We start from the raw sequence: 26,138 nt of genomic DNA, 5'->3' as shown, positions 1-26,138 counted from the left end.
CTTTTGAAGCAACATGAATAACAGCAAAAAGTCCCTAAATACATTAAAAATGAAAAACAATAAAAAATAAGTGTTATGGCTTCTATACACATGAAGCTGAAACAAAAGTTAGTACAGTCTCACAAACATAAGCAATGATCATACACTGTGGTAGATCAGTTGTTTCTGAGCTTGTGTGTCTGTCTGTATGACCAAAGTAGTTCATTTTAAATTTCCATCATATCTTAAGTGACTCATTTATATCCTTTATTACACATCTTTCCATAAAAAAGTTTTCTGGATACTGTAGCATTCTCCTATACCTAAACTTGTTCACATCTTGTCTTAACTGCCTTCTACAGCAATAAATTTTTTAAATACTTCAAAATCATTTTTGTCACGTAAATTACAAAGAATATATTAAATGCTAAAAATATAAAACAGTGGAGTCCTAAAAAAATTATGATCTTAAATAATTCGTGATTTTTTTTCAGAGTTTAACTAGGAACTTAAAACATTTCTATCAATTTCTTACCTTCTATGTATAATTCAAGTTGACAGAATGCTGTCCCACGTCGTATATATGCCTTCATTCTTCCATCAGCATTGTCTGCAACGGGTGGTGTCAATAACTCTAGTGCCTTACAGAATAAAATAAGGAAAAGACAATCTAATTTAAATTAATTTAAACTTGGGCAAAAACATGATAAAAATCTTAACTTTAAAACAAGCATCAGGGGTGCCTGGGTGGCTCAGTGGGTTAAAGCCTCTGCCTTTGGTTCAGGTGATGATCTCAGGGTCCTGGGATCAAGCCCCGCATCGGGCTCTCTGTTCTGTGGGGAGCCTGCTTCCTCCTCTTTCTCTGCCTGCCTCTCTGCCTACTTGTGATCTCTCTGTCAAATAAATAAGTAAAATCTTTAAAAAAATAAAATAAAAAAAAGCATCAAGTCTCACCCACCAAAATTTTTGACTTAACTGGCACAGAAATTTATCAAATACTTGTATTTGTGTTGAACTTAAGGAATTGTTCAATTGTTCCTATACAAGATGCATAGCTTTTCTCCAAAGTGGTGATTTGGTTTATCATTTGAAACCTCTACAGCTTTGTCTTTATTAGCAGGAGTGATTAAAAACATTGGAGGTCTTGGCATTCAAATTGGGTGATCCCATTCATTCATTCAATAAATGTTTGTGCACAGAATGGTGCTAGTAAAAGGAAAACTGGATCATAAAAATACTGTCAGATCTTTTAATACTTTAATGAGATCAAAGCAGGAGGATATAGTTATTTCCTTCACATTTTCAATCTCAAGGAGCCACATGAGAGATTTTTGCATATGATTTTCCCCTAAAACAGATTACTCTGACATGGAAAACAAAAAAGAGAAAAAACTAGAAGTTTAAGATAATGACATGATATTAATAATAAAATTAGAATATACTAGGTTTATCCTGATAATTGGGAAATTAATGTAGAGCTATCCTTCTACTGTGCAGGTGGTAGTGATAATAAGAAAAAAGCAAGTTTTCTTCCTTCAAACTTTAAGTCTGCAGAACTTTAATAAGATAAAGGGTAAGCACAAACTGACAAGCATTTACGAATTTCCTTGTGAACTTCAACTGATACACACCAAGGCAATATAGTGCCTTAAAGTCTCCAAAAAAAATCAGTTTCTTGTTGATTCAAAAAAATCTTTTTTTTTTCAGTTAAAAAAAAGTAACTAACAAGATGACTCTTAAAATCCTTGCAACTCAAGAATATAAATTTTAAAAGAAAAAAGATTAAAGGCATGATTTAAATCCATAAACAAGAGGATAACAATTTTAAAGCACCATATATAAATAAATAGATATATATACCTTAGAAGAATCTTCAATAGCCTTGTGTAAGTTTTTTAGTTTTAGGTGGCAAGCTGCCCGGTTCAAATACAATAGTGGAATCTTGTTACTTAGTCTTATGGCTAAGTTGTACGCATTCATAGCTGCCAAGTAGTTTTCTTTTGCAAACAGTTTGCTAATAAGACAAAAAGAGAAAAGGAAAACAATGTAATATTGAAATAGAAACACAGAAATAATATCTAATGGTACGTGGCAGAGGAGATGGCTTACCTCCTTTTCTATTCCCTGTACATTAGACTTCGTTCCAAGGCTGCACCAACTCCATCTTTCCTCCACATACATCAGCATGTAATAAATCTGAATGGGACTGACTTTGACCCCACCTCCAAGGGTACTACTCATCTGTAGTTTAAACCAGTAAGCATATTTTACCCTGTTAACTAACTACAATGACTGACTTGGGGAGAGGTTTATAGACTAAACTGGTCTATTCAGAATGAAGCCTATGACTTTCCAAAGTTGGAGAATGGAAAGTTGGAAAAACTCCTCTTACTGGATACAAGTGAAGAAAGCACACAGCCCAAACTGTTAGTCACCATGTTTAACACCATGGGAACAGCTAGCACTAGAATAAAGCTGATATATGGAATTATGAAAAGAATAAGAAGGCAGATAGAAACTGAGTCCTTAGTGATACAGTTAAGCTGCTGGATCAAGCTTTACCTGAAATGCAACATGCCTTTAGCTTTTTTAGTTATATAAACCAATAAATTCCTTTAACATAGAGCCAGTTTAAATTGGTTTTTTTGGTTACTTGCAAACAAAAGCATCTAATAGATCAAGTCTTCCAAAATTCTCTTCGAATAGATGTTCATAGTTAAAGGATTTAGTTAAAATGTAAAGTTTTTCTTTATTTTTATATATAATTCTTAGAATTTTGAAAAACACATAAACATAAGGAAAATAGGAAATACCAAATATAAAATTACCATAAAACACTTTGTATTCACTTCCAGTTGATTGTACTGCATACTGTACAGTTCTAGAACATGATGACATCAAAAGTAAAAGCACCCAGTATATCATTAGTAAAACTGAAGATGCCACCACTGTAACATCTAACCTAAGCCTGACTTAAGTTTAAAATAACTTGTACAGGGGTGCCAGGGTGGCACAGTGGGTTAAAGCCTCTGCCTTCAGCTCAGATCATGATCCCAGGGTCCTGGGATGGAGCCCCGCATTGGGTTCTCTGCTCAGCGGGGAGCCTGCTTCCCTTCCTCTCTCTCTGCCTGCCTCTCTGCCTACTTGTAATCTCTGTCTGTCAAATAAATAAATAATATCTTTAAAATAAAATAAAATAACCTGTACAAAAAGAAAATAAATAAAAATAAAATAACCTGCACAAACTGGAAAAGCTAATTCTCTGGTAACAGTTTATTTTTCTGAAGTGCCTCATATCAGCTAAGATACTTCTGAATGCAAGTAACAGACAGAATTCCAAGTCAAACTGGTTTAAACAAATAAGGAAATACATTACCTCACATTTTAAAAGTCCAAACCATGGAAACTCTCTGTGCCCAATGAAATCAGCAGCTTGAGGATGTTATCCTAAGGCTTAAGGTTCCTTTCATTTCTCCATTCTACTGTACTCAGCAACTACTTCATCCTAGGGCTGATCTGCCTCATAGAATGTAAGGTGGCAGCATAATTTCAGGTGCCACATTCAAGCACAATGTTCATTCAAAGAAAATGGGATAGTATCGTCTGACATATGCTCCTTGAGGGTGAGAAAACCTTTCCCAAAAATCTCCTGGTTCACCTCCTTTCCCATCTCACTGACCAAGAGAACAAACCCTTAAAAAATATTTTGCCTTAATAAAACCACCAAGTCTCTCCTTCTCTTCCTCAGTCTCTCTCCCCCTCTAACTTTCTCTCCCCACCTTTATTCCTTAGTAGTACAAATTGCTGTTTGGGGGCACTTATGAAAATTCAACAATATGATCATCTTTTTGTATTAAGAAATGGAGATATACTATTTTTACAAAGTTGTTTTTGTTGTTGTTATTTTTACAAAGAAGCCTCTAATTTGTGCCAGGATTTTTGAAACCAGTCTTCTTCTACCAATGGACATTTAGAGTTTTTGTTTCCCAATACTTTGCTTGTATAAACAACATTATAGTACATATTTTTGTTCATCTAGCTAAAAATAAAACAACACAAACAGAAAAACCTCACCAACAGTATAAGGAAAACAACCCTGATTTGTTGAAGTCAATCAGAATTTATCCTGGGACTTGGGAAAGGTCCCAAGGTAAGTCACAAGGGTAAGTTCTACATACCTAAACAAAATAGGGTCTCAGCCATTAAGAATAAAGGGAGACCATACATTTTGGCCAGATAACCAATAGTGTCTACTACCAGCCTTTTTTAAGACTTGTGATAAAATATATATAACAAAATTTACCATTTTAACCATTTCTAAATGTATAGTGGCATTAAGTGCATTTACATTGTTGTGCAACTATCACTAATATCCATCTCCAGAACTTTTTCATCTTCTGAAACTGAAACTCTGTACCCATTAAAACATTAACTCCCCATGCCCTCCTATCTTTGGCAACCACCATTCTATTTTCTGTTCTATGAATTTGACTGCTCTAGATACCTCATGTAAGTGGAATCATGCAGTATTTGTCCTTTTGTAACTGGCATATTTCACTTAGCATAATGTCTTCAAGGCTTATCCATGCTGTAGTGTTTAAGAAGAGTTTCTTCCTTTTAAAAGGCTGAATAATATTCTGTTGTATGGATATACCACATTTTGTTTACCAAAATACCCATCAATGAGCACCTAGGTTGCTTCCACCTCCTGGCTATTATGAATAATGCTACCATGAACAGGGGGGTACACATACCTGTTTGTGTCCCTGCTTTCAATTCTTTTGTGTATACACCCTGAAGTGGGATTGCTGGATGACATGGTAATTCTATTTTTAATTTTTTAAGGAGCCTTCATACTGTGTACCATCTTATATTCCCACCAACAATGTTCGACAGTTCTAATTTTTCCATATCCTCACCAACACTTGCTGTTTCTGGTTTGTTTTTTTTTTTATAACAGCCACTGTAATGTGTGCAAAGTAGTATCCCATTGTGATTTGGATTTGCATTTTCTAAATAATTAGTGGTGTTCAACATCTTTTCATGTGTTTTTGCCATTTGTATATATCTTCTTTAGAGAAGTGTTTATTTAAGCCCTTTGCCTAATTTTTATTTTTATTTATTTTCTTTGCCTATTTTTTATTTTTTTTTTTTAAGATTTTATTTATTTGTCAGGGAGAGAGAGAGAGAGAAAGAGAGAGAGAGATCACAAGTAGGCCGAGAGGCAGGCAGAGGCAGAGGGAGAAGCAGGTTCCCTGCCGAGCAAGGAGCCTGATGTGGCACTCCATCCCAGGACGCTGGGATCATGACCTGAGCCGAAGGCAGCCACTTAACCAACTGAGCCACCCAGGCGTCCTCTTTGCCTACGTTTTAAAAAGGTTGTTTGGTTTTTAGCTGTTGAGTTCAGAAGTTCTTTTTTTTTTTTTAAGATTTATTTGTTTGAGGAAGGGGCCAGAGGGAGACGGAGAGAGAAACCCATGCAGACTCTGCTGAGCATGGAGCCAACAAGGGGTTTGCTCTCATGACCCGGAGATCAGACCAGAGCTGAAACCAAGAGTGGGATGCTTAACCAACTACACCACCCAGGGGCCCCACAGAAGTTCTTTATATGTAGTCTGGATATTAACCCTTTATCAGATATATGATTTGAAAATATTTTCTCCATTCCATGGGTTGTCTTTTCACTCTGTTAATAGTGCCCTTCATGGACAGAAGTTTCTAATTTTGATGCTTTTCAATTAAAGTACTTTTCTATTGTTGTCTGTGATTTAAAAAATTTTTATTTTAAAGTGATAAATAGAGAATGTGAGCAGGGATGGGGGAAGGGCAGAGGGAGAGAGAGAGAAAAAATCTCAAGCACACTACCTGCTGAGCACAGAGTCCCACTCAAGGCTTGATCTCATGATCCTGAGATCATGACCTGAGCCAAAATCAAGAGTCAGGCACTTAACCAACTGAGCCACTCAGGTTCCCTGATGCCTTTGATGTCACATCCAAGAAAAATTGCCAAATCCAATGTCATGATGCACTCTGTGTTTTATTCCAAGAATTTTATAGTTTTAGCTCTTATGTTTAGGTGTTTGATATATTCCGAGTTAATTTTTATATAAGGTATTAAGAAGGTCCAACTTCATTCTTTTTTTAAATGAATTTCCAATTTTCCCACCACCATGTGTTAAAAAGACTATCCTTTCTACATTGAATAACTGTTGAAAAACATTTGATCATAGGAAGGAGGGCTATTTCTGGACTATCTATTCCATTGGTCTATATGTCTGTACAAATCTTGTATTGACATACACATCTGAAGAACAGTTCCATTTTTGAGGCACCTGGGTGTCTGTCTCTTGATTTCAGCTCAGGTCATAATCTCAGGGTTGTGGAACTGAGCCCACATCAGACTCCACACTGGGCATGGAGCCTGCTTCAGATCCTCTCTCCTCTCCCTCAGCACCTCCCCCCTCTAAAAAAATAAAAACTGGGGCGCCTGGATGGCTCAGTGGGTTAAAGCCTCTGCCTTCGGCTCAGGTCACAGTCCCAGAGTCCTGGGATGGAGCCCTGTGTCGGGCTCTCTGCTCAGCGGGGAGCCTGCTTCCCCCTTTCTCTCTGCCTGCCTCTCTGCCTACTTGTGATCCCTGTCTGTCAAATAAATAAATAAAATCTTAAAAAAATAAAAACTAACATAAAAAATTTAAAATTTTGCAAAAATAAATGAAGAATGCTTCCATTTTTCATCTTTCACATAAATTTACAGTTTTATAATATAACAGTTTTGTCAGAAAAATTCTCCCAGGTTCTAAGGGAAAGAGTTTACAATGAGCATTATTAAAAGAACGACTGTAAAAGGCATAATAGCAAGAAATATGAAGTATTAAAATATTTTTATGTTTACTATACATATTAAAACATAAATCCAAAGGAACATTACATTCTTTTAAGTTCAATGCCACTACGAACATCCAAGAATTTACATAAGGGCTTTCAGAATGATTTTGAACTTGGAAATAGTCAAATTTCAAAAGGAAAGGGGAAAAAAAAATTAAACCTGTATCTAAAGGGCAGTAACCTTTGAACACCAAATTTAAATAGAGAGGTTAATAACCATGAAGTCTACCCTAATGTTCCAAATAAGGCAATGTCATTGAAAAGATTTATGCAAAAGTACTCATTAATTCAACACATACTGAGTGTTTATTAAACTATATATACAGTAAGAACCAAAAAGTCACGGACAACTGCAAACATTCCTGTCATTTTTATGATGACTGACTGGTGTGCCTTTATGGAAAAAGAAACATGCTGATTCGCAGTGGCCAAAAGGGCCAAATATTTTGTACAAGGGTTGAGAGTGGGAGAAGAACCAGAGGCAGGACTGATAGGAAAGAAGCACTGTAGAGAGAAGTGAAGAAAAGGGCAGGAAAAGGCGAGGAGAAATGAGAAGTAGTAGGGACTAGACACGGCAATAGGGGCAGGAGCAACACAGATTCCAAGAGAAGACAGGATTGCTCTGTTGTGTGAGCAGTAAGAACTGTAACACCCACTCTCCCCTGAAAGGACTTTAAAAGTCCTTGTCTCTTTCAGCATCTCATCATTCAGCTAAAAAACATTCTTGGGTATCTTTTTTTTTTTTTAAGAATTTATTTATTTATTTGACGGACAGAGATCACAAGTAGGCAGAGAGAGAGCGAGGAGGAAACAGGCTCCCCACTGAGCAGAGAGCCCGATGCGGGACACGATCCCAGGACCCTGGGATCATGACCCGAGCGGAAGGCAGAGGCTTTAACCCACTGAGCCACCCGGGCGCCCCATTCTTGGGTATCTTGAGAGCTTCTAAAGCTGAGTAGCAGCACACCTTAGTGATGGCACACAAGCAGTACAATTTAGCACTCACTATAGAAACAGGAAGAGGGAACTACATACTGAACAAAATGACAAGCTAGGCCATAAAAGGTACTCCATTGCAACAAAATATTATGGGCTATAAAATGCATACGAACAAGCATCTGAACAAAATGGTAATTACCTCAAAGAAGTCATCTTAGAATATGGATTCTAAACTTCTTTAAATCAGGCAAAAGGTAGTGGTATAAGAAAAGTGTCTTATCTCCAGAAACAAAGTCTTTAAAATGCAGCAGAGCAAAGCAGATTTGGCAAATCTGTCCTGAAAGTATGTAGGTGCAAAGGGCTGTTGGGGGATGAGTCTCCATAGGAATCTTATCTTTGTGCATGTCTTAAATCAGATGCAGGGTCAGCTTTTAATTGGGACAATCATTTCAAAGATGTTTGTATAGCACACAGCCTTGGAAAATAGAGATAGTGTCTTCCTCTGGGGCAATGAACAGATTTATTTGTTGTTCAGTATGAAAAAAAGATAGTATTTCCTTGTGGGGCAAAGGTTAGACATGCTTGCTTATAATCCTCTTATAAAAAATTGTGTTCCTTGGGGGCATCCGGGTGGCTCAGTCATTTAAGCATCTGACTTGATTTCAGCTCAGGTCATGATCTTGGGGTCCTGGAATTGAGCTTCATGTCAGGCTCCTGCTCAGCAAAGAGTCTCCCGGTCCCTCTCCTTCATGCTCTACTCCTCCCACCTTCCCCCACCCCTGCTCTCACACACACGCACTCTCTCTTTCTCTCAAATAAGTAAAAGTAAATTTTTTTTAAAAAATGTGTTCCTTAAATATGGTATTCTGAGCTGTGGTTCAAACCTGGGCCTGCCTTTGCACTGGCCTTGTAGGACTTGAGCAGCAAAGGGAACCAATATGAAGCTCACACTGTTTGATGTGCCTTGAAAAATAGTCCTTAGTCTCTGACGCACGAGTCTCCTGTCTTCCCCCCATATCCATGAAACTGTGGTAGGCTAACCCTTCATAGTTCTTGCCAAGGCATAGACCAAAACCTAAGAATTAGAAAGAAATTCAATTTGGCAAGTAGAATTGTATACTGTATTGGGAGAAGATGGTCAATAATCAGCATAAAAAAGTCCAAAACATGGGGTGCCTGGGTGGCTTCAGTGGGTTAAAGCCACTGCCTTAGGCTCAGGTTATGATCCCAGGGTCCTGGAATCGAGCCCCGCATCGGGCTCTCTGCTCAGTGGGGAGCCTACTTCCCTTCCTCTCTCTCTGCCTGTCTCTCTGCCTGCTTGTGATCTCTGTTGTCAAATAAATAAATAAAAATCTTTATTAAAAAAAAAGTCCAGGGGCACCTCGGTGGCTCAGTGGATTGGGCCGCTGCCTTCGACTCAGGTCATGATCTCGGGGTCCTAGAATCGAGCCCCGCGTCGGGCTCTCTGCTCAGCAGGGAGCCTGCATCCCCCTGACTCTCTGCCTACTTGTGATCTCTCTCTCTGTCAAATAAATAAATAAAAAATCTTTAAAAAAAAAAAAAAGTCCAAAACAAAGTAAAAGGACATCCAGACAGGGAGATAGAATCCAACCACAGAACATACACAAAAAACAAGCAGAAATATAGACTGGCAGACTAGGTTAGTCTGTCAGCAGGGTCCTATAAACAAAGCTGGGGTTCAGAAGTAGAATTAGCCTGGTAGCAAAAGGAAAAGCAAAACCAAAGCAGATCCTCATCTTAAAAGGACTGGGGTACTAGGCAGGCTATAAAATCTGGCACTTAGGCCAAAAGAATAAAAAGAAAATTCAGGGGACACCTAGTGGCTCAGTCGGTTAAGCATCTGACTCTTGATTGCAGCTCAGGCCTTGATCTCAGTGTTGTGAGTTCAAGCCCCACATACGAAGGAAAGGAAGAAAGTTCCAACTAAGAACTAGTGTAGACAATGATTTTATATAATAATAGCAATATGATGCTGGGAGCTAGATTGTAGAGTAATATATCCTCAATTCCCTCCTGGTAACATTAGACTTTGTTGTAAAGAGTGAGGTATGCAGAAGGGATTCAAGTGGCCCTAGGGTGGGAAAAGAAGGGATTTAAGTCTAAAGTTAAGACAAAGTCCAAAAAAACTTATGCTAAAAATCAAGCACAGAGCAATGTCAGTGACACAGAACAGTGGTCCATTTACTTTATATGATTACAAGCGTCTAGAAGGGTAGCTATTAAAGTTATTTACAGATTCTGAGTCATGTAAGCCTGTTAAATAACATCATACCATGCATATATCTAAATTAGAGCATCTCGACTCTGTTTTATATGAGATGTTCTCAGTAAAAAGCTGTCTGGTACATAAGGTTAACTGGAAAAGGTAAAATGTTCTCATGAGCAAATAAAATTGCCTAAGCTTATGTATTTTCTCAAAAGGTAGAGATTTGGCATTTAAAACTAAGACACAGCAGTGGAAGGGTAGGCAGAGGAAAATGAAAAAGCTATTGGTCTTTTGAAAGGTTTTCCCACCTCTACTCTTTTGTGAAACAAGTGTTCCATGGGTTTTAGCACAGTAAGACGACTTACTATGCTACATTGGACTATTTTCACCCGTGTAAATATAGAAGGCTGTCATGAAACAAAGTCTCTGGAGATTAAAGTATTTCATCCTTCAGCTTAAATTCAACACACTCCTTCTGAATCAGTTCTATTAAGTCCATTTCTATCTTTTGTGCTGCATTACACTGCCAGTGAGGATACAATTCTAACAAGTCATACCTCTCATCTATTTGTACTTGGAGCTATGATTAAACATATTTTGGTCTATTTCTCTCAGTGTTATTAGTTACTAAGTTTTCTTCCAACTCTCCTCATTTTCAACTTTCTTTCTCTGGTCCTCTTATTTGGCTTCTCTTTCTTTTTCTATCTAATTGGAGGTAGTAAGGCAAAAGTATATGTAAACAAAAGAGACTGAAAGTAATGACAATCTACCATGTTTGACAGCTGTGAGGTCTACTTTTGCACTAGGGTTGCTGCCAATTTGTTGTTTTTGCCAGTAGTCAATTTTACTTCTATGTTTTAATTTTAATTTTATTTTAACACACACATGCACACACACTTTTGCTGCCCTTGTCAAAGTTCCAACCCAGGCTCAACAATCTTATTTGCCCTACTTTTTTTTTTAAGATTTTATTTATTTATTTGAAAAGGTAGAGCAAGCACAAGGAAGCAGAGGGGCAGAGGGAGAAGCAGACTCTTCACTGGGCAGGGAGTCCAAAGTGGGACTCGATCCCAGAACCCTGGGATCATGACCTGAGCTGAAGGCAGATGCTTACCTGACAGAGCCACCCATGTGCACCCAGCGCTTTCTACTCCTAAATCCAAATCACATCTTATTGTATCAGAAATAAGTCCACACCAACACTGCCTAGAACCTTTAGCCCATCCCAGCATCATAACACCTGTACCAAAAGACTGTCTCCCCATGTCAATTAACTGTGTTATTTTGAGCACTGATCTAAAAGCACACTTCTCCCTTGTCCTCATGGTCTTGGACATTCCTACTCCTATCCCCCTCTACTCCTTTGCACTTTTTTTTTTTTTTTAAAGTAATCCCCATTCCCACTGTGGAGCTTGAACTCAGGATCCTGAGATCAAGAGTCCCTGCTCTACCAACTGAGCCAGGCAGGTGCTCCACTTTTGTACTTTCTTATTCTTAGTTCTACAGTAATAGACTCCACCTCCCAGTCCTTCCCTATAGCCTCAAGTTTTCCACAAAATCCTTTCTAAAATAAACCTGGCTCTGCCCTGAAGGCAGTATTAATCTCTACCACTCTCTCCACTAAATACCCCTCCACTCAACTCCCCACATCAGGGACTTAAGGGGGTGGAATGGGCATTGTCTAGGCTCTCTTTGTCCTTATCCTTTGGAACTCCTAACATCTTTGCCCTATAGCCTTCAAGTCACTGTCATCTACTGGCTTTTTAAAATCACTCTTCTCATATTCATTCAGGACTTTGAAACCTGGTTCCCAGCATCTGTCTCTATCCCAACTTCTGCCATGATTCCAGAGGATTCTATTATGTATATGACCCATTTATCAATTTATTCTTGAAATACATAGCACTCCTTAACTCAGCATATCTTTCTTTCAACAACACATTTTGCTACCCACTCCCAGGATTATATATTGGCCTCCGTCATCACCTGAACTGCACTACCTCAGAAATATAAAACTCTAGAATCCCAGCCACCAATTAGAAATTTCTAGTCTACCAACTTTCCCTTTATACTAAATCTTCAACCTTACAATACCCTTTAACTTCTTAATTGCTCCATTTTCTCTTAGTCCAATGTGTCCCTCGTGGCGTTTCTTCCTTTCTAACTCATCCTGGACTTCATGGCTAAACATCTGAGCTATTTTTCCATGAGCAATCTGGTCCCTTGCACTACTAGTCTTTTACTGTACTTGTCAGTTAAAATTCCCACTCTGGCCTATAGATCTATTCTTAAATTCAAAATACTAAACACTATAAGAGATAAATCACACAGTTGTACTGACATCTCTATAAATTCATGTTCTCCAACCTGGCAGGGCCAATAGTATTCACCAGTCAATTTCTCTTATCTAGATCCATACTTGTCTTCACTTTCTTTCCTCCAATTTCAGAAAATTAAGTATCTCTATCTATTCTAAGTCAATCTGTCAACATTTTCTAGAGCAAAGTAATCAATCCAACAGGACAGCCCAGTCAACTTTGCTCACTTTAGCATTCTCAGATTGCAAGGAGGAGCAATTCATAACCAAACCACTTAGACTGCCTTCACAATTGGAATGAAGGGACAGGAAGTAGATTTTATTCATCTGTGAAAAGTATACAGCAGTAGTTAGAATACAAGCTTTTAATCATACTGACCTGGAATTGAATCCTGGTTTTACTCATTAACCATCACCTTAGCCATGTTTTCTTAACCTCTCTACCCCTGTTTTCCATGTTTGTAAGAAGAGGATAAAAACAATAATATCCAACTAGTCACATTGTTATAGGAATTAAGTGAGCTATTTTGTGTATAGCTGCTAGTTTCTCAATAAACATTTGTTAAATAGTGCAAAAGGAGTAGGTCCTACCCAATAGGGGTAAGTAACTACCCTTATAGTTACGAGGATTTAATGAGATAATATAAATACAACAAAAGCTCTTGTAAACCATCACAAGTTATGAACATATTAACTGTGATCCCAACAATGGCAGTTTAGAGATAAGCAAATGCAATTAAAGAAATGAGTTAGAATGTTAGAGCTCGAGGGCAGGGCAAGCAGTTGGCCAAGTAGAATGGGTGAAAAAGAGAGACCTTCATTTAATATGTGCTGTGTAAATTTCTTCCCCCCAAAATATTTGTTATTATAAAATTTTAAAATGAATGCAACTTTTAAAAAGAGGAAAAGGAAAACAAAACTAAGAGAATCCATCTATTCTTGGCTTTCACCCAATTTTCTCTACTCTGCTCTGAGAGATTTCAATCATTTCTTCTTTCTCTTGTCTCCAAAGCTATCCAATCTTTTTTTTTTTCCCCAGGGATAGGCTCTTTTTTATTTTATTTTATTTATTTTTTTAAGATTTTATTTATTCATTTGACAGATCACAAGGAGGCAGAGAGGCAGGCAGAGAGAGAGGAGGAAGCAGGCTCCCTGCTGAGCAGAGAGCCCGATGCGGGGCTCCATCCCAGGACTCTGAGATCGTGACCTGAGCTGAAGGCAGAGGCTTTAACCCACTGAGCCACCCAGGTGCCCCCAATCTTTTATATTCTTAAGGAAACAACACAAAACAAAAATTCTTTAAAAGTTCTACTCCATTGGCTTCTGGGAGTATTTTGTGTACTCCCTTCTTTTGCAAAACCTTCAAACGCTGGTAGCTCATGGAGTGTCTACCCTCAGGCCACTACTTTCCTGGTCTACACACTCTGCCTATCTCAGCTCCTTTTTCACTTTTATAAATTGAACTACAGTATAAATGCTGATAACCTCCAAATCTATTTCTGTAGTGTTGGCTTCTCCTCTAGGTTCGGACTTGCTGGGCAGTGTCACCCAGACTGGCCCAGAGACATCTTAAACTCAACATATTAAAAACTGAACTTAACTCCCATTTTCTCCTGACTAGCCCCTCGTCTTGTATTCTCTAATTTAGCTGGTGGCATCATGCAATCAATCATCCAAACTAGAAACTGGGGACTCCTTCATCTTACTCCCCAAAAATCAAACAAGAAGTTCTGCCTATTTTACCTCTTAAATATTTCTCAAGTTGCCCTCCTCTTCACCCCTACAACAGCATCTACAGTAAAGGCAGTTTAAGGTCTTCGCCATGTTTTCTGCAACGTTTCCCCCCCTCAGCTTACAGAATAAAATCTAAAAAAAGGCAGATTTTTAAATACAGTGAACAAACTGGTAGCTGCCAGAGGGGAGGTGGGGGGGGGTGAAATAGATGAAGGTGATTAAAAATAATCTTATTTTGATGAGCGCTGAGTAACATATAGAAATGTTCAATAGTTATACTGTACACCTGAAACTAATATAACACTGTGTGTTAATTATACTCGAATTAAAAAATAAATTAAAAAAAAGAATCTTAACCAAGTACATGAGGCCCTTGGTGATTTCTCTAGGTTCAGTTGTCATTACTCATAGCCTCAAATTTTATGTTTTAGTAAAAAATAAACCACACATAGTTCCTGTCCACACTATTTCTTGTTTTTTTGAGCTTTTGTTCACATTATCTCACTACTTGAAATGAATGCTTTTCTTTCCTTTTCTCTTGAAACTCCTACTTATCATTAAGAGGAGCTCAGGTGCTACATTCCCTATGAAGCTTTTTCTGAACCTACCTTCCTCCCTTTAAAGGTAAGTACCCTCTTCTAATTTTACCTTGTTCTTTTCTATGTATTGTACTTCCCACACAGTATTGTATAATTATTTGTGTATATCCACTGATCCTTGTAGCTCAGAGCCTAGACTATAGTCCAGTAAATAACAAGATCAACAGATGTTTATTTAATGGTTGAGTAAATGGAGAGGAAGGGAAGAAAGAGAAGGAAGGATCATATAGGACTTTAATGTTGGAAGTAAGAGAAATCAACCTGTCAGGCCCAGGCCTCTGACCTTCAGAAAAACTGACCCTTCAGCTCAACCCAACATATCAACCCCTGGTGTAACATACAGGAGAAAAGACCAAGAAAGAACAGAGGAAAGATAAGAAAAGAAAAATACAGACATGTGGTAGACAGGTAATAGAAAACTTCCCCCCACCAAAAGATGTCCATATCCTAATCCTCAGAACCTAATCCTCAAAACCTACATTGGTGTCATCTAACAGGATAGGAAGGATTCCCTGGCTGTGCTAAATTAAGGTCTTGAGGGGGGAGATTATGCAAATGAGAATAATGTAATCACAGGGATCCTTACAAAAGAAAGAGGGAAGTGGGAGAGTCAGGATCAGAGAAGGAGATGGGATTATGGAAGCAGAGGTCAGAGTGATGCAATTGATGGCTGGCAGCCAGAAGCCAAGGAACATAGGCAGCCTACAAACTAGAAAACAAAAGAAAACAGATTCTTCCCTACAGGCTCTAGAAGGAACACAACTGATACTTTGATTTTAGCCCAGTGAAACCCATTTTGAACTTCTGACTTCTAAAACTGTAAGATAATAAATTTGTGATATTTTAAGCCACTAAGTTTATGGTAGATTGTTATGGCAACAATAGAAATATAATATAAAAGCCTATATAATGAAATATAACAAGTAACATCTAATGAGAATAGGCAAAGAGTAATAATGAAAAACTAAAGATAAAGATAGTTTCATTAATAATGAAAAACCTAAAGATAGGCATCGACAAAGGCCTCAAAATATGAATTCAAATTGCCATTCATAATGTATCAAAATTCACTGTTTTTAATAATTGTATAAAATAGGGGCACCTGGGTGGCTCAGTGGGTTAAGCCTCTGCCTTCGGCTCAGGTCATGATCTCAGGGTCCTGGGATCGAGCCCCGAGTTGGGCTCTCTGCTCAACAGGGAGCCTGCTTCCCCAACCCCCACCTCTCTCTACCTGCCTCTCTGACTACTTGTGATCTCTCTTTCTCTCTCTCTGTCAAATAAATAAATAAAATCTTTAAAAAAATAATAATAATTGTATAAAATATTCACACAGAGCAACAAGTAAATAAATGAAAGGATTTCCTGCATATAAAATGATAATTTATAAGATAATTTGGTAATCTTTTGAAGATGGAAATGAATAATCAAAGAAACTCTAATTTCTAAAAAACATATTTCTTTTTTCTTTTAAGAGAGGGAATTGTGATTTTGTTGTTGTTGTTTTTGTTTGTTTGTTTGTTTGTTTTTAAGTAGGGAGGAGCACAGGGAGAAGAAGAAAAAGAATCTTAAGCAGATTGCATAGGAGGAGCCCAACACAGGGCTCCATCTCACAGCCCTGAGATCATGACCAGAGCCCAAATCAAGAGTAGGACACTCAACTGACTGAGCCACCCAGGTGCCCTAAAAAACACATTTCTGAGAGAGAGATTAGGAAGAACTTATGCTAAATTTAGGTGATTTTAAAAGGGACTTTAAGGGGCACCTGGATGGCTCAGTGGGTTAAGCCTCTGCCTTCGGCTCAGGTCATGATCTCAGGGTCCTGGGATGGAGCCCTGCATCAAGCCCTGCATTGGGCTCTCTGCTCAGTGGGGAGCCTGCTTCCCCCTCTCTCTTTGCCTGCATCTCTGCCTACTTGTGATCTCTCTCTCTCTGTCAAATAAACAAATAAAATTTAAAAATATATATATATTTAAAAAAATAAAAGGGATTTTAATAAGTACACCAAAAGATGTCATATATTCAATTTCTATGACATTTAAATACAAAAACAAATATAAATATGAGCCTTGTTATATGATCTGACTTTTTAAATAAGGAAGCCCTGCCTAACTTATTTATTTGCATTATCTTTGCCCAACAACACACACACACAGGCACATATAGGAAGATATCTTGAAGCTGTAGTAAGTACTAATGTATACCTAATTTATTATAAATCTCATAGCCAGAGTTCAAGCAACTTACTTTCCTTTGTCCTTCAGCCATTCTGGGTTCTTTTCTTCTTCTTTTAAATCAGAAAGTTCAGGAATATCAGTATTCAGTGCTCTTCGTGCCTCTGCTTGTTTGTGTAACCACTGAAATCAGAGGGTAAAGTCTAATAAAGGACACAAAAGTTTGATTTTTATTAATAGCTACTTTGAGATTTCTCAGCTTCTACCATGAGATGGAAATACTATTTGTTATGGACTGAATGTTTGTGTCTCCCAAAATTCATATGATAAAGCCCTAATCCCCAATGTGATGGTGTTTAGAAGCAGGACTTTTGGGAGGTAATTTGATTTAGATGAGGCCATGAAGTTGGGGTCCCCATGATGAGATTAGTGACCTTCTAAGAAGAGGGAAAGACCAGAGCACAACTCTCGTTCCACCACTCCTGTACCTGATCTTGGAATTTCCAGCCTCCAGAACTTTGAGAAATGTCTGTTGTTTAAGCCACCCAGTCCAAGGTATTTTGTTATAGCAGCCTGAGTAAACTAATATACTATTTGATAATGTGATTTTAAACTTCCAGTTTTTAGCCTTTTCAGTTTAACATTACTAGCTGGTAAAGATCAGATGTTTAAAAATTTCAAATCCAAATTTCACAGATTTCTGGGAGTTCATGTGATTATTATTTTACTTTTCTTGTTTATAATATATTTGTTTTTCTATAATGAAAAAATATAAATGACTTAAATATTATAATTTTATAGTTCTAGATATAATTTTACAAATAATAAAATTCAGAATTTATTATTCAATAATAAGAAAATGGTTAATATTTTTTAAAGATTTTATTTATTTGAGAGAAAGGGAGAGATTATAGAGGGAGAGAGAGAAGCAGACTCCCTGTTGAATAGAGAGCCTTACTCAGGGCTCAATCCTTGGACCCCAAGATCATGACTTGAGCCGAAGGAAGACACTTAACTGACTGAGCCACCCAGGTGCTCCCAAAATAGTTAATATTTATAAATTGTCATGTCTTAAGGATCTTCGATTACTTCCACAACTTTTCAATTGTGAGAGGCGACAACTAATATCTTGTAGTAAAAAAAAAAGCAGTTCTTAGTGCTTATATAACTAAAGATATAACATTCAAAATCCCAGGGCCCAGGAATTTATAAGTGAATGAGAGATATTCTATAATGTCACATTAGAAATACCTGATGATAATAATAATTAGTTTTAATAATATATTAACAAAAATGTCCAAATCCCTTACCAAACACATTTGGATCCCTTACCAAAACACAAGTTTACAAATCTAATATGCAAATGATGTATTTGATAAATTATGTGGCAAGTGTAACAGTAATAGATGAAATAAAAAAATAAAGCATTTTCATTTGTGATCACTGTAACTAACAACAAAGCATATCTACCTCTTCTTCTTCTGCTACTTGTGATTCTCGGAGAGCAGTTGGAAATACTCTAGGGGTAAAGCTGATTTTAATACTGCCAGCAGAGCGAGGACCAGGAATACTGTCTTCCTTTAACTTCTCCAAAAATATATTTTCTGATTTTCTCCCTTGAAAAGCAATATTAACAAGTGAGTTACCTTCCTCTCATTTTCTAGGTAATAATCAAACTGACTTAAAGTAATTACACATCAAAGCTACCTCTAAAATCCTACACAAATAAACCAAAGATAACTTCTACTAGAAGGAATATAAAATCCCATCATTGAAAGTGTAGCAGCTAGTTATCTCTTTAATCAATGACCCCAGCTACTTTTCTAGGATTCTCTTTGCTAAAAAACACAGTGGTTTAATTTACATTCACTCTAGGGAAGGGCACTCTGAGTATTTCTACATCCAGTTTAGAAAGCTGTCACTACCAATACTACCTCTATTTCCCTTAAGCTCCTACAGCAGTATCTTCTATAAGTTTCCTTGTGACAGTATAAAAATTTTTTATCCATAAGAAATTGCTAATGAGAATAGGCAAAGAGTAATAATGAAAAGCTAAAGATAGTTTGATGTAATAATGGTTAAGCCAATATAAGAGAAGAAATCAATCTATGTGTTAGAATATAAACTATATGAATAAAAGGAAGGGTAAGTTTAAAAACTGAGAAAGTACAAAAAATATGATATACAGATTTAAAAGGCAATATCAAAACTTAAAAAAAATAGATTTTCCACAAATACAAGAGTAATATCCTTGATATAAAATGAATACATACAAATAGGAGGAAAAAATAAGGACTGAAACAAAATTTGAGTGCAAATTTTCTGGGTGTCTGTGGTTGAGACATCTATCTTCCAGTATTCTATCCATTCTTCCCTCTTCCTTTTAGAGAAAGAATTTGAGTTCTAAGCTAGGCATATGACTATTGTCAGGCTAGAATCTACATAACCCAGACTCCCTTGAGATTAGATGTGATTATATGCCAAATCTGAGGCAACAAAATGTGAATAGAAGTGATGTATACAATGGATCATTTTATAGGTACATCTGCTTGTTGTGGACTCCTCTTACCTCCTTCCCAGTGGCTAAAACACAATGCCAACCTTGGCATCCAGAGATGGAAGTCAAAATGGTGTGATGACAGAGATGGCACTGCCAGCCTGGATGGCCTTTTAGGAAGTCATTTATCAAGCCTACGTGGACCACTGTTACATAACAAGTATTAGATTATGATGAACTAAATTTCTGTCTCATTTGATCTGTAATTTTGGATCTCATTACCACAACTAGCTTTCACCTACCAAATCCCAAGAATTTTATATCCAAGTAAACTGTTGCTTACTTATAAAGGCAAAAGACACTCCTAGATACCTAAGAACTAAGTAAATACACTACTTAGCCATCTTTTCCAAATAAATTAATCAAACCAATGTTCCAAAACATGGAAAAATGAAACTAAGAACCCAGGAGTGAGGAAATTAAGGGTAAAAATGAAAAGAATTAGTTTTCTATACAGCGGAGAACACACTAAAAATGTGAATAAGATTCTTAAATGTATAACAGAAGGAAAACAGAAAAAGTAAAAATGAAGTATATAACTTCAGATTACTATACTAATGATTACTAGGATACAGAACATGAAGGGAATAAGCACTATTTTCCATAATGAGGAATTAAAAATTTATTTTCTTGGGTGTGTGGGTGGTTCAGTGGGTTAAGCATCTGCCTTCAGCTCAGGTCACGATCTCAGGTTCCTTGGATCAAGTCCTGCATCAGGCTTTCTGCTTAGTGGGAAGTCTGCTTCTCCCTCTTCCTTTCCCTCTATGCCATCCCTCTCTCTCTCTCAAATAAATAAATAAAATCTTTTTTTTTTTTTAAGATTTTCTTTATTTATTTGTCAGAGACAGAGACAGAGAGAGAGCACACAAGCAGGCAGAGGCGGAGAGAGAAGCAGGATCCCTGCCGAGTAAGGAGCCAGATGCGGGACTCGATCCCCGGACTCTGGGATCATGACCTGAGCTGAAGGCAGCAGCCTAACCGACTGAGCCACCCAGGCATCCCAAATAAATAATTTTTTTTTTTTTTGCTTTTTAAAAAATATTTTATTTATTTATTTGACAGACAGAGATCACAAGTAGACAGAGAGGCAGGCAGAGAGAGAGAGGGGGAAGCAGGCTCCCCGCCGAGCAAGGAGCTTGATGCGGGGCTAGATCCCAGGACTCCGGAATCATGACCTGAGCTGAAGGCAGAGGATTTAACCCACTGAGCCACCCAGATGCCCCTCAAAAATTATTTTCTTATTAATTTTGCTAAAATAAACAAATATTTTTAAATGTTCATGAAAAACATTAACATAACAACTAGTTATATTAAAAATAGGGTATCTTGCTTCCAAACCCTTACTGTAGAATAAGATAAGTAGTAAAACATAAAATAAAAATAAATTAGCACAGGTTTCTAGAAACACAAGATAAAGTTTTTAAAACATTTTACAATCTCTAGATAAAATGCAATAAACACATAAAATGCTTGATAAAATATAGAAAATAAGTAAAGTTTCAAATATACAGTTCAGTTTAAAAAGTAAGCAAAGAAAAAGTCTTAATCAGTGATTTACAGCTGGTGTAATCTAAAAGCTGACAGAAAGCTGTTTGGAAAGATATTTAGATCTATATCTAAAATACATATATAAAGGCTAAAGGCTGGAAATTTAATGCTGATACAGTTACAGAGGTAGGAAGCTGGAAATGAACCTAGAAGCTTAGAAGGGCTGCTCTCTTAGTGAAAAGGACATATATAAAATCAACGTCCACTGGTCCAGGAAAGTGAAGCCTATTCTTCCTGGGGCTTTGGACAGGAGGAGAAAAAAATATCTCTTGTGAGAAATCAAAACTCTAGGTATTCCTCGTGAGCAATTCTTACTTCCACACACCATAAAACACCCAAGATTTTTTAATATGTACCCATTTAAAAAAAAAAACAAACCTTGCTGAGGAGGGACACACAATCAAAAACTACAAATTACATGAGAAAACAATGCGGTATAAAGGACAGTAAGCAGACACAACAAAAAGGAGGTATGGCTTCTTAAGAATTTGAAAAAACAGAACAATCTGAAAGAGATAAAATAATTTTAAACATGTTTATTTAAAGAGCAGAGAAAGGACAAATCCATAATGAAAAATGAAGAAACTAATGACAAAAGAATTAACAACAACAACAAAAAACCAGATGGAACTTCCAAAATGAAAAATATTGCCACTGAAATTTAAAACCTTTAGTATAAGTTTAACAGTACATTAAGCATAGTTGAAGAAAATTTGCAAACTAGAAGAGATCTGAGGATAATATATAGAATGTGGTCAAGAAATACAAAGAACAGAGGAAGACAATAGCTTAAAAGTTCCCAGAACTTTGCTGAAGACATAAGTTCTTTGACTAAAAGTATATTCCATGTTCTGACTTTATGAAGCAAATAAATTAAAAACTGCACAGAGACTAATAAAATCAAAGTACATCAAAGTGAAGAATTTTAAATCAACCAGAGACAAAGGATGGATTACCTTATAAAGGTTCAATAGTTAGATCAAGAACAGACTTCTCAGCAACATTAGAGGGCAAAAGGCAATAGAAAAATACATTCACATTACTGATGGAAAATATCAATGTGGAATTCTACAACCAGCCAAACCATCCTTCAACAACAAGCACAAGATAAAGATAATAACTGAATTTGACGCCCTACAAATCTTCATTAAAGAACTACTAAAGGATTTATTTGTAAAGGGAAGGCAATTTAACCCACAGATGTGAAACACAAAGAAGCAAAGACAAAAATCCATAAATATGCATCAATCTAAATAGTAATGACTGTATAGTGGGAAAAAAGCCATACTAACAGTGATGACTAAATTTGAGATTTAAAAATAAAGTGAAGTTGGCACCTGCATGACTCAGTGGGTTAAAGCCTCTGCCTTCAGCTCCGGTCATGATCCTAGGGTCCTGGGACCGACCCCCACATCGGACTCTCTGCTCAGCAGGGAGTCTGCTTCCTCCTCTCTCTCTGCCTGCCTCTCTGCCTACTTGTGACCTCTCTCTCTCTGTCAAATAAATAAAAAATATCTTTTAAAAAAATTAAAAAATAAAGTGAAGTCAACTGATCTCCCTTCCCTCCAAAAAAGAGGACTAAAATGTTTAGAAAATTTAATAGAAGATGGGTATCACTGGACCTTACACACTAAACTTCCTTGTAATATTTACAGGAGTGATAGAGATTAACCTTAATCTTTGTTTAATATGTATGTTAAAATAATAAGAATTATATCTATGTACCAAAACAGATACAAAAAATTTAATATTAATCATTCAAAGAACAAAAACAGAATACATACCTTTCAAATTAGTAGAAAGGAAGTAATCAAGAACATTTTTTAAATCCAAGGCAGAAAAATAGAAGAAAGAACCAAAAAGAAAGTCTAGTAAATATAAACTACAAAGATAGTAGAAGAATATCCTAAGACATTAGGATACATTTTATTTATAATAATAAATCTAAGTGGCCCATAGCTTATTAAAAGAAAGCCTTAGGAAAAGCACAAATACACACCATAAACTACAATCTAGAAACACACCTGTAACATAATGATACAGGAAATTTTAAATATGAGAACTATAGTCATTCCCATTTTATATATTTCAAAACTAAAAACAAAACAAAATGAAACAAAAAAACAAAACAAAACAAAAAACCCACAAAAAAAACCCAAAAAACTCCCTACAAATTCAAGGGCCAAGGGAAAAAATGATGAGTTACAAAATATTTGCAACTAAACAACAACAAAAACATAAGATTCCAAGACTTGTGAATGTATTAACACACTCTTTTTTTTTTTTTAAAGATTTTATTTATTTATTTGACAGAGATCACAAGTAGGCAGAGAGGCAGGCAGAGAGAGAGAGAGAGGAGGAGGAAGCAGGCTTCCTGCTGAGCAGAGAGCCCGATGCGGGGCTCAATCTCAGGACTCTGGGATCATGACCTGAGCTGAAGGCAGAGGCTTTAACCCACTGAGCCACCCAGGCACCCCAACACACTCTTTAAGACAAAAAAAAATTTAACTTAACATGCATGTATTAAAATATTCCAAAATTAATGAAAACAAGTTGGACAAAGAACAAAGAAAACCTAAAGAAACTAATGTACCTCTATAAAATACTCCATGCCCAGGCATTTTAGGGGTAGTATAACTAAACCTTTGAACACCAGATATTTCATAGCGAACTAAATTATTTTGAAGAATAAAAAAAGAAAAAAGGTACAATTCCCAGCATACTGAGCCATAAATATTGTTAAGACTTTGCATATCTGAAAAGTCCTTATTCTGCCTCACACTTGATTATTAAGCTGGGTATAGAATTTCACACTGAAAATTATTTTCCCTCAGAATTTTGAAGGCACTGACCCATGTTTCAGGATTCCAGTGCTGAGGTTAAGAGGACAGATGCTAACATTCCCAGTCCTTTGAGCATGATCTGTTTCTCTTCTCTGGGAGCTTTCTCGATCTCTGCCAAAAGTGTGCTGAGGGATGCCTGGGTGGCTCAGTCAGTTAAGCATCCAACTCTTGATTTTTGGCTCAGGTCATGATCTCAGCATTATGAGATCGAGCCTCACATAAGGCTCTGAGGGGGGTGTGGAGCCTACTTAAGATTCTCCCTCTCCCTCTGCCCCACCCCCTGGCTCATGTGCTCTTGTTCTCTCTAAAAAAAGAGAAAGAAAAATATAAAGTGTCTGAAATTTCATGTGTTTTGGCATGAATAAAATCTGCCATGCTGGACATGATAGACTCTCTCAATGTGGAAATTCATTTAAGTTTTCAGAAGTTTTGCAACATTACAAATATTATTTCCTCTCTTCTGTCTCTCCCGCTCTCTTTCTTATACCCCTATTGAATGTTGAACATCCAGGATGGATACTCTGATTATTTTAGCTTTTCCATTTTAAATTTTTTTGTCCTTTTTTTCTACTTTCTGAAAAACTTAGAAACCATATTCCAACCATTTGATTAAATTTGTAATTTTTATTGCATTTTAAATTTCCAAACTGTTTTATTCTCTTAATATTCCTTACTATAGCCTCTTGTTCTTGTTTAATGATTAAAGGAAGTCTTCATCTCTCTGAAAACATATTATAATTAATATTTCTTCTGTTTCTTCTATTACTTGGTCGTTCCAAGCATTTTTCTTATCTTGCTTATCTCCTCCTATAAAAGTATAAAAATTCTGACTGAAGTTCTATGTACATGAATCTGAAATCTGTTGACCGGTAAGCTTCAGCAGAGAAAACCATCTGGGCCATTACAAATGTCAGGATTTTTTCATCCTACACTCATTAGCTTCCCTATGGAAGAATTCTCTAATCTGCACCCCAGGTGCACTGGGCTTGTGAATGCATATACGCAAGAGCTAAGGGGAGAGGAGGGCTGGAAGGGATCCCTTGGACCGGTATTTAGAGTTACACAATGCTGACTTTCACTCTATCAATTTTCAGAGCAGAATCTGTAGTCTTCAAATATGCAGAAAGTAAACCCTCGATCTTCTGTCATGATCTGGAAATCTGGTAGTGAAACTCTATTTACATACTTTCAATCAATTTTTTTCTTTCTTTCCAGACTTACATTTGCCCCTACCTTTAGGAGTACCTAGCTCTTCTAAGCTGAAAAAGGACAAATCCACATGGCCTAAAATTTCATCTCTCCATCTACCATGCTTTTAGTAGCTTAGCAAGCAAGTCAAAAGTACTTCAACAGAATAGGCTGGTACCAGTAACTGAATTTCTAACAAGATACAGAAGACCCCATACTTAATTAATTAGATGCTCAATGACTCCTCTTTCCCAGTCTCCTATAAATAAACACAATAGTACAAGGGCCAGGACCTTCAAAATAGGCTGGCCTTAAACATTAACTGTGGAATAAGAACCTGAAGACATTATATGCATTTTGATGCCATTCTGCCTAAAAGTATTCCCAATAAACTTTATTCAGTTTTACAAAGAAATAATTCATGTATAATAAAATGTACATGAAATAAAATGGGGCACCTGGGTGCCCCAGTTAGTTAGATGTCCAACTCTTAGTTTCCACTCAGGTCATGATCTCAGGGTCCTGAGATAAAGCCCCATGTTGGGCTCCATACTCAGTAGGGAGTCTACCTGAGATTTTCTTCCTCTCCCTCCCTGCCCCTCCCCCAGCACTCCCATACCCGCATGTGCTTGCACTCTCTCTCTAAAATAAATCTTAAAAAAAATAAACTGTATTCATTTTAAAGTACATTAATTCAATGAGTTCTGATAGATGTATGTACCCATGAAATTATAATCATAATGAAAATGGAAAATTTCTATCACTTCTAAGAGTCCCCTATAGTCCTTTCCTTTTACTTCTGGTCCCAGATAACAATTGATATAATCTCAGTCATTATAAAGTGGTTGGTATTTTCTAGAATTTCATATTATGAACTGTTGCAGTCTCTTTTGTTGCAGAGTAATATTTCACTTTATGAATCTATGAGAATTTGTTTATTCACTCATCTAGTGATGAGCATCATTTCCAGTTACTCACTATTATGAATGAGGTTGCCATGAATATTTGAATACAAGTCTTCAGGTGAATACATCTCTCACGTATAAACACTGAAGACAAGAAAGACTGAGTTATATGATAAGTGCATACTTAACTTTTAAGGGAAGAGCCAAACACTCTTCCAAAGTCTTTGTACCATTTTACATTTCTAC

At 36.8% G+C, this 26,138-nt stretch overlaps 1 protein-coding gene across 1 annotated transcript in view; it reads right to left on the bottom strand.

Moving 5' to 3' along the window:
* The window catches only part of DNAAF4 (dynein axonemal assembly factor 4), a 51,073-nt gene that overhangs the window by 1,542 nt on the left and 23,393 nt on the right, over positions 1-26,138 (bottom strand). Inside the window, exons 5-8 of the mRNA XM_032864910.1 lie at positions 18,322-18,467; positions 16,925-17,034; positions 1,840-1,993; positions 515-620 (exon numbers count right to left, since the gene is read on the bottom strand). Of these exons, the coding sequence (XP_032720801.1) occupies positions 515-620; positions 1,840-1,993; positions 16,925-17,034; positions 18,322-18,467 (516 nt within the window). The remainder of the gene's footprint in view (positions 1-514; positions 621-1,839; positions 1,994-16,924; positions 17,035-18,321; positions 18,468-26,138) is intronic.

This window comes from Lontra canadensis, unplaced genomic scaffold, assembly GCF_010015895.1.
Source record: "Lontra canadensis isolate GAN:19392208 unplaced genomic scaffold, GSC_riverotter_1.0 scaffold28, whole genome shotgun sequence".
NCBI classification, from domain to species: domain Eukaryota; kingdom Metazoa; phylum Chordata; class Mammalia; order Carnivora; family Mustelidae; genus Lontra; species Lontra canadensis.
The sequence above is the reverse complement of the archived record's forward strand: the minus strand, read 5'-3'. Positions and strand labels throughout refer to the sequence as shown.